The sequence below is a fragment of the Purpureocillium lilacinum genome, assembly GCF_023168085.1.
Source record: "Purpureocillium lilacinum CBS 284.36 DNA, scaffold_1, whole genome shotgun sequence".
Lineage (NCBI taxonomy): Eukaryota > Fungi > Ascomycota > Sordariomycetes > Hypocreales > Ophiocordycipitaceae > Purpureocillium > Purpureocillium lilacinum.
In genome coordinates this window covers 3,111,947-3,124,458 of record NW_027072111.1, presented here as the reverse complement: position 1 = coordinate 3,124,458, position 12,512 = coordinate 3,111,947, and the positions used below count along the sequence as shown (strand labels likewise).

General features: G+C 61.0%; 4 protein-coding genes across 4 annotated transcripts; 2 read left to right on the top strand and 2 right to left on the bottom strand.

Moving 5' to 3' along the window:
- Positions 1 to 743: 743 nt before the first annotated feature.
- PLICBS_000654 (phosphatidylinositol 4-kinase pik1alpha (PI4-kinase)(PtdIns-4-kinase)) lies at positions 744 to 3,965 on the top strand (the record flags this gene model as incomplete). Its single annotated transcript, XM_018318324.2, has 5 exons — positions 744 to 823; positions 914 to 1,100; positions 1,166 to 3,608; positions 3,665 to 3,869; positions 3,926 to 3,965. 5 exons carry the CDS (start codon positions 744 to 746, stop codon positions 3,963 to 3,965), a joined length of 2,955 nt encoding a protein of 984 aa, XP_018183849.2.
- Positions 3,966 to 5,268: 1,303 nt separating this feature from the next.
- PLICBS_000653 (uncharacterized protein) lies at positions 5,269 to 8,186 on the bottom strand (the record flags this gene model as incomplete). Its single annotated transcript, XM_018318325.1, has 5 exons — positions 5,269 to 7,139; positions 7,209 to 7,545; positions 7,600 to 7,922; positions 7,974 to 8,083; positions 8,146 to 8,186. 5 exons carry the CDS (start codon positions 8,184 to 8,186, stop codon positions 5,269 to 5,271), a joined length of 2,682 nt encoding a protein of 893 aa, XP_018183850.1.
- Positions 8,187 to 8,907: 721 nt separating this feature from the next.
- On the bottom strand, positions 8,908 to 9,746 carry PLICBS_000652 (uncharacterized protein; the record flags this gene model as incomplete). Its single annotated transcript, XM_018318326.1, has 3 exons — positions 8,908 to 9,473; positions 9,548 to 9,611; positions 9,672 to 9,746. The coding sequence occupies 3 exons, from the start codon at positions 9,744 to 9,746 to the stop codon at positions 8,908 to 8,910; spliced, it is 705 nt and encodes a 234-aa protein (XP_018183851.1).
- A 609-nt stretch (positions 9,747 to 10,355) lies between these two features.
- On the top strand, positions 10,356 to 12,456 carry PLICBS_000651 (KRRI-Interacting protein 1; the record flags this gene model as incomplete). The annotated part of the gene is made up of 2 exons (XM_018318327.1): positions 10,356 to 10,530; positions 10,595 to 12,456. 2 exons carry the CDS (start codon positions 10,356 to 10,358, stop codon positions 12,454 to 12,456), a joined length of 2,037 nt encoding a protein of 678 aa, XP_018183852.1.
- Between the last annotated feature and the right edge of the window lie 56 nt (positions 12,457 to 12,512).

The window sequence follows — 12,512 nt, the reverse complement described above, 5'->3', positions numbered from 1 at the left end:
CAGGTCTGAGGTGCGGAGCGCGCAGCGTTAAGGCACCCCCATCGTCCCCAGTAAAAATGACGGCTCAGGGGGGGACGTTACCCGCTAGAGATGGGACCTCAACCTCCGTTGCATCCAACTTGAACGGCGAGACAGGAGGCTTCCGCTCGCCAATGGAGTCCTGGAGCCCTCGGGGGCCTCTAATACCACCCATGGACGCTGTAGGCAGCTGCCCGAGACGGACGGGACCTCCCAGTGGGGCAGGGACCCCTTCCATCGGCGGCCTCGCTCGCCCGCTGGAGCTGGACAAGCTGGAGCAGCACCATGGACAGCGCGCGTCGGGCCCTTCAAAAGCCCTGGACCAAAGGACAGGTCGACACACCAGCTCGAATTGAATCCACCCACCCGCCAAGAGCAGCAGCCCTGGAGTCCCTCCACCCCGTCCCATCTTCAACCCAAGGTCCGTGAACCCGCTTCCTGTCCCGTCCCATCCCATCCGCCCGCCTTTGCCCTCCCGCAACCGCCTTCGACACCAGGCTCGACACCTCCAGCTGCCGGCCTCCCCGGATGTCGCCCGCCGCCCTCGCGCCGTGAACCCTCTCCCGTCCTCGTCCGCGCCGCCGAGCGTCATGCAAACGCGCCTCTCGTCGCCTGCATCGCCCCGTGCCAGCTAATGAGGCACCTCATCCGCCGCCGCCGCCGCCGCCACCTCCCCGACTCCTGTGCCTCACCGTCCTCCGCACGTCACCGCGCGACGAGCACCAATGTCGTGGGACCTGCTGCAGCGCTTCCTCGACTCCGACGTGTTCAATTCGAACCCCTTCCTCTCCGTGTCATACCTCTCGTGAGTTGCGGCTGTCCCCGTTGCCTCCGGCACGATCGCCGCAAGCCGCCAGTCGCTAATACGTGGCCACGTCGGGCCGAGCTCGCGCAGTCGCTACGCCGACCATGTAGGAATCCACTACGTGCTGTGCAACAAGCTGAGGCAGTTCCCCTACGAGGACATTGAATTCTTCCTGCCGCAGCTATGTCACCTCATCATCAGTGTCGACAATGAGTCCATGGCCCTCGAGGAGTTCTTGCTGGACCTCTGTGAGGAGTCGGTCACCGCTGCGCTCCTGGTATGGTGACCTCTCGCTGCGCGCCGTCCATTGATTTGAACAGAGACCGGCTGACCTTTACGCAGACATTCTGGCTCTTCCAGACGTACCTCCACGACCTCTCATCGAACCCTCAATCCGGCGCATTCCAGACTTGTCGTCGAGTGTACAACAAGGTCCAGCACATTGTGTTTGGCCTGGCGGATACCGCGCGTCATGGAAAAATCACGGAGAATGTCCTGCCGGTGACGGTTCTGTCCAGCTTCGTTCTCGCCAGTGTCGCGCTGCCAATGATACCGCAATGGGCTGGGCCGCTGGCGGTCGCGCAGGCCCGGAAACCGCGACCCATCGGGCCCGAGACGGTCACGGAAACCAACGATGCTCCGAAACCTACGCGGGCCCAGACTATGACGGCTGCCACGTCGAGATCCAGGCGAGCCAAGGAAGTCCGGAAGTCCAGTGCGCCGGACGCCAAGGGGCATGCATCGGACACGCACCTAGCCGCGCCGCGCAGCTCGGCTCGCCACTCCACGTCGCCCGTGGCGCGATCCAAGACTCCGACGGAGTCGAAGAGGCCATCCGCCCTGGAACTGAAGTCGCTCGAGGCTCGGTTGAGCTCCGCGTCCCTCCCGCTACCGTCTCCGCGGCCAACGACGAGGCCGTCGACGCCCGTCTCCGCTGGCATCGCGCAAAGGCAACGCGAGGGTAGCCTCAATCGGCGCCACTCGCACCACCACAAAGCACTTGTCAACGTGGACGACATACCGCGACTACAGAAGACAAGGATGTTGAGATCGCACTACTTTAGATCGCAGACCCAGTTCCTCACGGCCCTGGAGGGCATCTCGAACCGGCTTGTCATCGTCCCAAAGGCCGCTCGGATGAGTGCCCTGCGCGCCGAATTGGCACTCATCGCTCGCGACCTTCCCGCGGAAATTGACATTCCCGTCATTTGCCCGCCGACCCTGGTGAACGGGTCTCCTGGGAAGAGCCGGCACCATAGGATCGTGCGGTTGAACCCGGCCGAAGCGACAGTCCTCAACAGCGCTGAGAAGGTGCCGTACCTCATGATGGTGGAGGTGTTGCGAGACGACTTTACCTTTGATCCCGACACCCCTGACAACCAGAGGCTGCTCACTACGCTGGCAGGCGGCAATGGGACATCTCGTCGTCTCTTCGACCTGTCATCAGAAACGCCTAGGTTAACACAAGCTGTGCGCACGCCGCCGCCCGAGCCGGTAATCGACAGCGTGTTTGAGCCCACGTCCGGCGATCTGGGCAGTTCTGCTCTCTTAACGGGCGAAGACGAGTCTCCAACCAAGTATCCCATTAGGCACCACCAGCCACAGAGCGGCCAGCGGCTGTCCAGTGGAGCGACCACTTCATCGACAACCTTGGATGCGGCTACCCCCCGAACCTCGGGCGCCTCGAGATCCAGGTCTAACAGCCCCGGGGGTCGTCGGAAGATGACACTGACGCTCCCCCGTACCGCATCTGCTGATCAGCCAGACTTTTCAGCGTTGGCCACGCACATGAGGACTGCCTCCCAGATGCTGGCACAGCTCGATGCCACGAGCGGCAAGCGACCGAAGCACGAGGTGGCTGCAATCCGAGCCAAAATCATCGCCAGCATGCAGAGCCTGGAGGAGCAAAGCTTCGAGATGGACGAGCATGGGCCGACGTTCGACACGATCATTGCGAAGACCAACTCGGGGGGCGTCACGCCGGCAGACAACCCCGACCTGGAGACTGATGCTCCCATCGACGCCACGCTCAATGCAAGCGCTGGTAGGGAGAGGATGGAAAACGACATCAAGACCGGTGGTGTTCAACGACGCGGCGATCGGGACGATCCCAGCGCAGCCGTCTTTGGAGAGGCGTGGGAGGCCAAGAAGGAGCGCATACGCAAGTCCTCACCGTACGGCTGGATGAAGAACTGGGACCTTGTCAGCGTCATCGTGAAGACGGGCGCGGACTTGCGGCAAGAGGCCTTTGCGTGTCAGCTCATCGACGTCTGCCACAAGATCTGGGTCGACGCTGGTGTGGACGTATGGGTCAAGCGGATGCGCATCCTGGTGACTGGCGAGTCTTCTGGCCTCATTGAGACCATTACCAACGGCGTATCGCTTCACTCGCTCAAGCGCAGCTTGACGCTGGCTTCGGTAGAGTCGGGCCAAAACCCGCGGCAACGCATCGCCACGCTCAGAGATCACTTTCTCAAGGCATTTGGCCATCCTGACAGCAAGCCGTATCGCGCCGGTGTCGATGCGTTCAAGCGGTCGCTGGCCGCTTACAGCATCATCTCGTACATTCTGCAGCTCAAGGACCGCCATAACGGCAACGTTTTGATTGACAGCGAGGGCCACATCATTCACATTGATTTTGGGTTCATGCTGTCCAACTCTCCGGGCTCGGTTGGATTTGAGGCCGCGCCTTTCAAGCTCACGCATGAGTACGTCGACGTTTTGGGTGGATTGGGGTCTCCGGACTATGACGATTACAAGAAAATGTGCAAGCAAGCTTTTCAGGGTAAGCATTTCACGTTGATCTGACTGAAGATGTTCTTGAGCTGACTGGCTGGCCAGCTCTCCGACGGTCCGCGGACAACATCATTGATCTTGTGGCCATGATGGGCCGCGATTCCAAGATGCCGTGCTTCGCTGTTGGCGTCTCCCATGCGACAAACACACTGCGGCAGCGCTTCCAGCTGCACTTGAGCGCCGACGAGGCGGAGCAGTTTGTGGAGACGGACCTGATAGCCAAGTCGTTTGGCAGTTACTATACACGACTGTATGCCCTCCCTGAAACCACCGTCCTGTCATCCGGTGGATACTAACGCTTCACAGTTACGATACGTTCCAATATCGCACTCAGGGCATATACTAGACTTCGCCTTGGTTGTTGGGCGAGGGCAGCAGCGCAGAGGATCAGCATTTGGGCGGACAGGACGCGGGGCATGGTAGCACTTGCTGGGTATTCAGTGTCTCCATGAGGAACCCACGCGCTTGAGGGCATATGGGCGGCGTCTAACCGGGGTAGAGCGGATCATGAGGATAGAGTGAGGCGACAGTCTGCCGGTGGCATGTACACTGAGCAGCAGATGTATGACGAGCAATGTCGCCCTCGCGCGATGGGAATACGAGTAGGGCCTGCGTCGCGCAGAGTGGGCGAAGGGTTGAACGCCGCCTCTATCGTTCCCACCTGGGAGGGAATTCACAATCCGTGACTGACTGATCGAGGGCCGTGCAAAAGTGTCACTGTCGCGCCTCTGGCCCGGCAACAACCATGAGACTACACGGCGATGAAGGCTGCATACTATCTGATCAGGCGCCACCGCTGCCTGCATATTCGTGGCTTTGCGCCTGGACATTCAGGACCCCATCGTTTATGAGTGTTGCTCCATCCGTTCGTCACAGATCAGGTGGGACGAAAGCACATCTATCTGCCCACGAACAGATAAAACGGGATGGAATGTCTACTTTATTCAGCGCAGCGTGAGAGGCAACTAGCTAACCCGAAGAGACGGATGGCCCAACGTGGAACGGCGGTATTGTGTTACGTCGGGGTGTGACGTTGCGCCACGGGACTGACGAAAGCCCATCAAGGTTGCACAAGATATAGGGGGCCTGCCTTGCCTGTCCCCTCGAAGAGCATCGGTGCGAAACTACATATTCCTCAGTCATCACTCAAGAGTTGGGACAGATTCACAGGACGAACGTTCGTGGTACGCAGCCATGTGTATTCACTTCACACACCCCAACCCCTGTTGGCAGGCCCGGCTGGCTGCAGCACGCGATGACGCCCCTTCTTCCTCATTATATACAACAGCAACCTCACAAGAACACATGCCTGACCACCACCACCAGCCCCATGGCCTCGTCAGATCGTAAGCCAGCCTTTCTTTCTTTCTTTCATACCCCAGGTTGTTCGCCTGTTGATGGCCCGCCCCCCCGGGATCTCGCAGCCGGGGGGCGTACCACGGCTGGGATCGGGGGCTGATTCGACGTCTAGAAACCCAAAAACTCCACCCGCGAGGAATGCGATAGGGCACCCCGACGTTACAAAGACGCCGCACATGGTTCCCCGACGTGCAAAGACCTCAAGTCTTCGATCCCGGCAGATAGACTCGGGGAGCCAGTCTGTCTCATTGACGCGTGGGACGGCGTCCGCGGGCAGAGCCACGCGGCTTCTAGCCCCAGCGTCCGGCCTCGCGCTCGGCCTCGAGCCGGCGCATGCGATCCTCGTCGTCGAAGCCATCTCTCGCGTCGCTGCGCCGGCTCGTCCTGCGGCTCTTTCGACCGCCGTCATCGCCGCCGCCATCCTCGCGACCTCTCTTGGAGCCGGCCTTCGCCGCCGCCATGCGCTGTGCCTCCTTCTGCACGCGTTCGAGGTTGCGCGCCTCGCGCTCGAGCGTGTGGGCGTCCTTGGGCGCGCTCGCCTTGCTGTTGCTGCCGTGGGAGCCTTGCTGGTCGCCGTCTCTGCGCTCGTGGGAGTTGCGCGAGCCCGAGCCGCGGCCGTCCAAGGCACGCGGCCCGCTGGGCGGATCAAAGGGCTTTTCGACTGCGGGTGATCTGCCGTCTGCGGAAGGTCGCCTGCTGCTGCTGCCATGGCGGCTCTCTCTCTCGCGCTCCCGTTCACGCCGACGCTCCTTGCGGTCCCTGCGGTCCCTGTCGTAGTCCTTGTCTCTCCCTCGGCGCCGTGACTCGTCGTAATCGCGGTCACGATCGCGCTCGCGGTGAGAGCGGTGGCTCGACTTGTGCCGGTCGTCGTCTCGATCGCGACGTCTGTCTCGATCTCTGCGACTCTCGCGATCGTCCTCTCTCTCCCGATGGCTGCGCCGACTAGACTTGCGAGACTCATCTGGGGACCCCGACCGCGACTGATCGCCATGGCGGTCGTCTCTGGGCCGGCGATGCTCGTCATCTTCGTCACGATGTCTTCGGTCGCCCCGATGCTTCTTGCTCCGGTGACCGTCGTCGTGGTTGCCACCTTCGGCCGATTGGGAGCGATGCCGCCGCTCTCTCTGCGAGCTTCGGTGCTCCCGGCTAGGGCTGCGACTGCGACTGCGGCCCGGACTGCGGTTGCCCCTCCGGGAGCCGGGGTGAGAGTCGTCACCGCCGTCCCTGGCCACTGACCTGCCCTCATCGCCAGCCTCGCGGTCCACAGTGCGTTCGTTACTGCGATCACGGACAGATCCAGCGGATGCGTCATGTGCGCCATCGGCGGATCGGGATTTACTCCGCGCGCGGCCGCCTTCGGCAGCCGTGTCTTTCCGCTGAGCACTTGCCGGCCCCGCTGGTGGCTGCGCAGCGCCGTCCACTTGGTAACCGCGCGCTCGGAGATGGTGAAGGCTCGTGTTCGGAAGCCCCTGTCTCATTGCTCTGGGTCCCTTGGGTGCGTTGATGGGCACGTCTGGCGCCGTCATGACGGAGCGGATGTTTCCAGACTGGCTGGTACGCGACACATCTCCAGCAGCATCACTGCCAAGGGTCTCACGGGATGCTACTCCGCCGGCGTCTGCACTACCACCGTCTCCAGAGTCTTGTCCGCTGCCCTGGGGCCCCGCGCCCGCCGACTGCCCTGGCGTGCCGTTCCCAGTCTCGTCTGCACTCTTGCCGTCTGCCGCACCCGAGTCGATCTGTCCTTGGGGTTGATTGCCGGCCTCCTGTTGGGAATAGTATCCCTGGTCCTGGTTGGCCATGCCGCCGCCAAACTGCTGGTAGCCTCCTCGGCCGTAACCGCCGCCGCCGTAGTATCCGCGTCCTCGTCCTCGGCCGCGCCCAAAGTTGTTGCGGCGATGGTCATTGAAGTGGCCATAATTGCCAGGATTGTATCCTGCTTGGAATCCTGCGTTAAAGTTGCCAAAATCACCGGTGCCCATGCCGGGACCACTTTGATTGTAATTATTCTGGTCGAAACTCCACGACTGTGAACCGTTCCAGTTATCATTGGAGCCTTGTCCGAAACCCCCACCGAAGCCGCCCATGCCGTTCATGCCCATGCCTTGAAAGCCACCGTTCATGTACATGTTCTGCATCGTCATGGGGTCCATGCCCATTCCTGAGCGGGTATTAGCACGGGCGGCCTTCTGCGTCACGGGCCGGGAAGGAGAAGGGAGGGAGCGCGTACCCATCATGGGGAAGCCACCAAAGGAGTTGCCTCCCATTCCGTTTTGCATGGCCATCATCATCTGCATTTGGTTGAAGTCGCCGCCAGGGAACATCATGTTGTTGGAAAATCCGCCGTTCGCGTTGGCACCGCTGTTGTCGTAGTTGTTCGTTTCGTTGTCGTCGTCCTCGGCACCATCGTCTCCATCACCACCGCTTGTTGTGGCCAAGGCCCCGGAGGTATCCTTGTGGCCATCGGTCGCCTCTTCGTCTTTCACCACTTCCTGGCCCGAGGTCTCTGTTGGTTCGTCGCCCTGGTCTTCAGCTTGTGGGACGGCCGTTTCGGCAGGAGCACCGGGCTTTCCGTTCGTTAGATTCGGGGCAGCCTTCCCACCAGATCGGGAGGCGCATACCTGCTCGGGCTCGCTGGCGGCGCTCGGTTGTACTGTTTCGCTCAACTGCGCATTGTCCTGCTCCGTATGAGACGTGGAACTCGCATCGGGGCCGGTAGGGGCGGTTTCTGGAAGCTGCTCGGGGATTGGCGGTTTCGCGCTTTCGACTGGCGTCGCGGGAGTCGCATTTTTGGACTCTTTCGGGCGGCTCGCTTCCCTCTTCTTCTCGGCGGTGCGAAGGAATACCCGAATCGTGGTGCGGAGTGATTTGTGCGGGTTGCAGTCGTCAGCGGCAAGGGGAGAATGCTCGCAGACCGGACAGGACTGCGGAAGGCTGGCTTGGCCTGCAAAACTGTTAGCCTAGTAACAACGAGGCTTCATCAGTCAACACTCACATGTCTCGCATATGGCCTGCTCGCAGCACGGCAGCCGAAAGGCATTCACAGCCAGCTTGCTGCAGATGGCGCACCGCAGCTTGATGGGGATGTCATCTGGGGCGAGAGAGCTAGAGAACGGTCAGCAAGCCGCAGATACTGTAGCCGCTGTGGCCAGATAGCGAAAGCATACTTGATGAGCTCAGCCTGAGCCTCGGAGATGGACACAGCCATGACGTCGGCCGCCAGGGATCCGAGTCCCTATCGCGTGCGCATGGGCAAGTCGGAGATGGGAGCGGATGCGGAGGTGAGGCGGGGATTGGATTTCAGAGGTCGATGAAGCCGCGCTCGTGGGCTTGGTGGTTCGCAACGCGTCAGAGCGCCAAACGATCGGGCCAAGGGTGACGATGCTTTGTTGCAAACGAACCGCGAGCAACGGGAAACTTTCTGGGTGATGAGGAGTTTGACGCGTGCCAGGCAAAGGTGGGTCCGCTTCGGCTGGTTGCGACCGTCACGTGACCGATCTCTCTCTCATCACCAGCGCCACGGGTGCATCTACGTACTTCGTACTCCCACACTGGGCGCTTGAGCGAGTGATGGCTTTGATGTGATTCATAGGGGATGCGAGTTGGGAGGTTACTGGATGAGGCTCCGCAGTGGCAATAAATGGTCGCCGCATCGCTGCCACGCGGCGTGCTCGAGCCTCATCCGTCACAGAGCCGCCACGGCACGGTCACGTCTCAGCCTGAAACTGCTTTCATTTCTAAGAATAAGCGTATAATGGAGGTAGAAGGAGGAGGAGAAAAGGCGCAATGACTCCCAGAAACGCAATATTGACTCCCGAATTGCACGCCTCGGAACCAGACACACTCAACCAGCCAACGCGACCAGGAACAAAAGCACAGCCGGGGAAACGTGCCGAGCTGCAGGCGACAGACAACAGCACTCGGCTCTCTTAGCATGCGCAGCCATCCTTGGCGCCCGCCTCTCTTGGGTTGCCCAGGTTCACCCTTTGCTCCTCGCCCGCACGGTTGCTGCCTGCCCCTGCGGCGGCAGCACCCCTCGCGGATTTCAGCGATGTCTCTGGAATCGCGTTTGCAATCGCTGTGAATACTTCGGACACGTTGTGGCCCGTCTTGGCGCTGGTCTCGAAGAACAGCAGGTTCTCTTCCTCCGCGTATGCCTGTGCCTCCTCAGTTGATACCTTGCGGGCGTCGCCGGATGCTTCGCCGTCGTCCGCATCCTCTCCATCAGCGGTGGCCGACTCTCCCGCCAGATCCAGCTTGTTGCCGACGAGGGCAATGACGATGCCCGGGGAGGCTTGTCGTTGCAGCTCGGCGACCCAGTGTTTCGCCTTGATGAGAGAGGTGGGCTTGGTGAGATCGTAGACTACGAGTGCTGCCTGTGCGTTTCGGTAGTACATCGGGGCGAGGGAAGCGAAGCGCTCTTGGCCGGCGGTGTCCCAAATCTCAAACTTGATCGTCCGTGTGGGAAGGTTGCATTTCTGGGTCAAGAAAGCCGCTGTGTGCTGCGGGTCAGCGCATTCTGAGCGCAACAGGATGCGATGGGGATTCGCGCGTCAGAGACGGACGTACCACCGATAGTAGGTTCCTTGTTCTCCTGGAAGTCGTTGTTGACGAACCGGAGGACCAAAGACGACTGGCGCAAATGTCAACAGCGTGGCCCAACAAAGACAGGAAGCACCTGGATGCGCCATACCTTTCCCACTGCGGCCTCTCCTAGGAGCACGAGCTTGACGCTGCTGCTCGGCTTGGGGGCGTTGGAATCCGCCATGGTATCTCACGCACGGGCAGTCTGCGGCAGCTGCGGTATCGAGGGAACGGTGACGAGGGATCGTATCGACGGTCAAGAAAGGGACGGGATGGCGATGGGTGCCTCTCGAGGTGGCTGCGAAGGCAATGTCGCTGCCTTGTCAGGGACGGATGCGCTGAGTTGACGAAGGTCGAGAAGTAGGTGGGTAGCGGTCGAAGAGGCGCAACGATGACGAGGACCCCCCAGCACAGGCGTCATGCTCGCGCATTTGGGCGCTCAGCAGTGGCAGGGTGCGCTGCGCCGCGCCTGCAAACGGGACCCGACAGTGGATGGATGGAGCGGTGGCTCCACTGCCACACCTCCAGCCACCCGATTGTCACACAGACGCAGACAACCTGGAAGGCAGAGCAGGATGATGGGCGGCGTGGGCGGGGCGCCGCCGCCTCGGCAAAAAGTTGGGCCTGCGCCGGCCCATGCCCCGCCGAACACAGCGGCAGAAAAATACACCGCCAAAAATTCTAAAAGCGCTGCCATTCTGGCAGGGGACTCGCAGTGGCTGCTATACACCATCGACCGTCTTCAGCTTTGTCGCAGAACCTTCAAATGGCACCCGGGGCCACTGCAGCGGCAATGACGTCGAAATCGGGCGCTGCCGATGCCAAGCGCTCGAAGCGCAACCTGCTCGAAGACAGCGACTCCGACTCGGACGACGGGGGTGCTCAGATTGAGACATCCGGCTTCAAGGTCAACGAAGAGTACGCCAAGCGCTTCGAGCACAACAAGAAGCGCGAGGAGAGACATAGGTGTAAGTCAGAGCAGACTCCCTGCTCAATGCCCTGCCTATGCGACCGTCGCTGACCTCAATGCAGTGGAGGAAAAGTACAAGAAGGACGGCCGTGGCGGCAACCAGGATGACGACGGATCCGATGACGAGTCGTCTTCTTCGAACGAGACCGAAGATGAGGATGGATTCCTCGCTACCGAAGACCTGGATGCTCAAATCTCTGCCACCTTAAACGCCATCCGCAACAAGGACCCCCGCGTCTACGACAAGAACATCACATTTGTACAATTACCCGACGACGAGACCCTGGCTGCCGACAAGGCCCCGAAGGAGAAGCCTGTGTTCCTGCGCGACTATCAAAGAGAAAAGCTCTTGCGTGGAGATACCGGCGCCTCCGATGATGAGGATGACAAGCCCAAGACCTACACGCAGGAGCAGGACGACTTGAAGAAGTCGATTCTCTCGGAGATCAAGGCAACCAAGGGGGCGGACGATTCGGATGAATCCGACGACGATGACTTCATGAAGCTCAAGGAGCCCCAAAAGGCCGACGCGAACGGACTGCACCCGTCGAGAAAGGCGGCGATCAAGGCGCCAGAATTGGACGTCACCAACGCCGACAAGGACCCCGAAACTTTCCTCTCCAACTTCATGTCCTCCCGAGCCTGGATCCCCGAGGAAGGCGGCAAATGGAAGGCGTTCGAGTCCGACGAAGGGGAGGGCGACGACATGGCGGACGAGTGGGAGCAGGCGTACAACATGCGGTTCGAGGATCCCACAAAGAGCAACGAGGTCTTGAAGTCGTACGCCCGTGACTTTGCGGCTGCGAGATCCGTGCGCCGCGAAGAGAAGACTGGCAGAAAGCGCCAGAGAGAGATCGAGCGGGAGAAGAAAGAGGAAGAGAAGCGTCAAAAGCGCGAGGAAAAGGCCCGGCTGCGCAAGCTGAAACTCGAGGAGACTGAAGAGAAGCTCCGCAAGATCAAGCAGGCCGCCGGTGCTGTTGGAAAGGAGCTCACAGAAGAAGAGTGGATGCAGTTCCTCGACGGTGCGTGGGAGAACGAACGGTGGGAGGAGGAGATGCAGAAGCGGTTCGGCGACGACTACTACGCCATGGAAGACGACGCAGCCAAGTCTGACGATGGAGAGGAAGAGGAAGAGGGCTCCGGGAACGGGAAGAAGAAGAAGGCGCCCAAGAAGCCTAAATGGGACGATGACATCGACATCAAGGACATCATTCCCGACTTCGAGGATGAGGAGGCCAAGCCCGCTATCTCTCTCAGTGACGAGGATAACCAGGGCGAGGAAGCGGCTGAGGATGAGGACGAAGAGTCGCGGCCTTCGAAGAAGCGCAAGACGGCCGACCACAAGCGCGTCCGCCTCGAGTCGCAAAAAGCCGCCCGCAAAGAGCGTCAGAAGCTCGAGGCCCTCGTCGACTCCAAGATGGAGCTTGAGCACCACGACGTCCTGGGCTCGTCCTCGGGCGCCATGACGTTCCGCTACCGCGAGACGTCGCCCCAGTCGTTCGGCATGACGGCGCGCGACATCCTGCTCGCCCCGTCGGACAAGGACCTCAACGACTACGCCGGCCTCAAGAAGCTGGCCACGTTCCGCGACGAGGAGAAGAAGCGCAAGGACAAGAAGCGCCTCGGCAAGAAGGCCCGGCTCAGGGAGTGGCGGAGGGGTGTCTTCGGGAGGGAGTTTGAGCGCGAGGGCCCGACGTATGGCTTCGAGCGGTTCCTTGCCGCGGAGGAGGAGGGCGCTCCCGCGGCCGAGGTCGGCGCCTCTGCGTCGCACAAACACGGTCAGCGCAAGGAAAAGAAGACTGGCGACGCTGCGGCGGCCGAGGGCGAGGAGCAGAGCAACATTGTCGGCGAGACGGGCGGGTCTCGGAAGAAGAGGAAGAGGTCCAAAGGAAAGAACAAGGCCGCCGTCGATGCTGAGGCTTAGAGAGCCTATCTTGTTCGAAAAGGCGCCCTAGCGCTGTAGCATAGCACCATCGCATA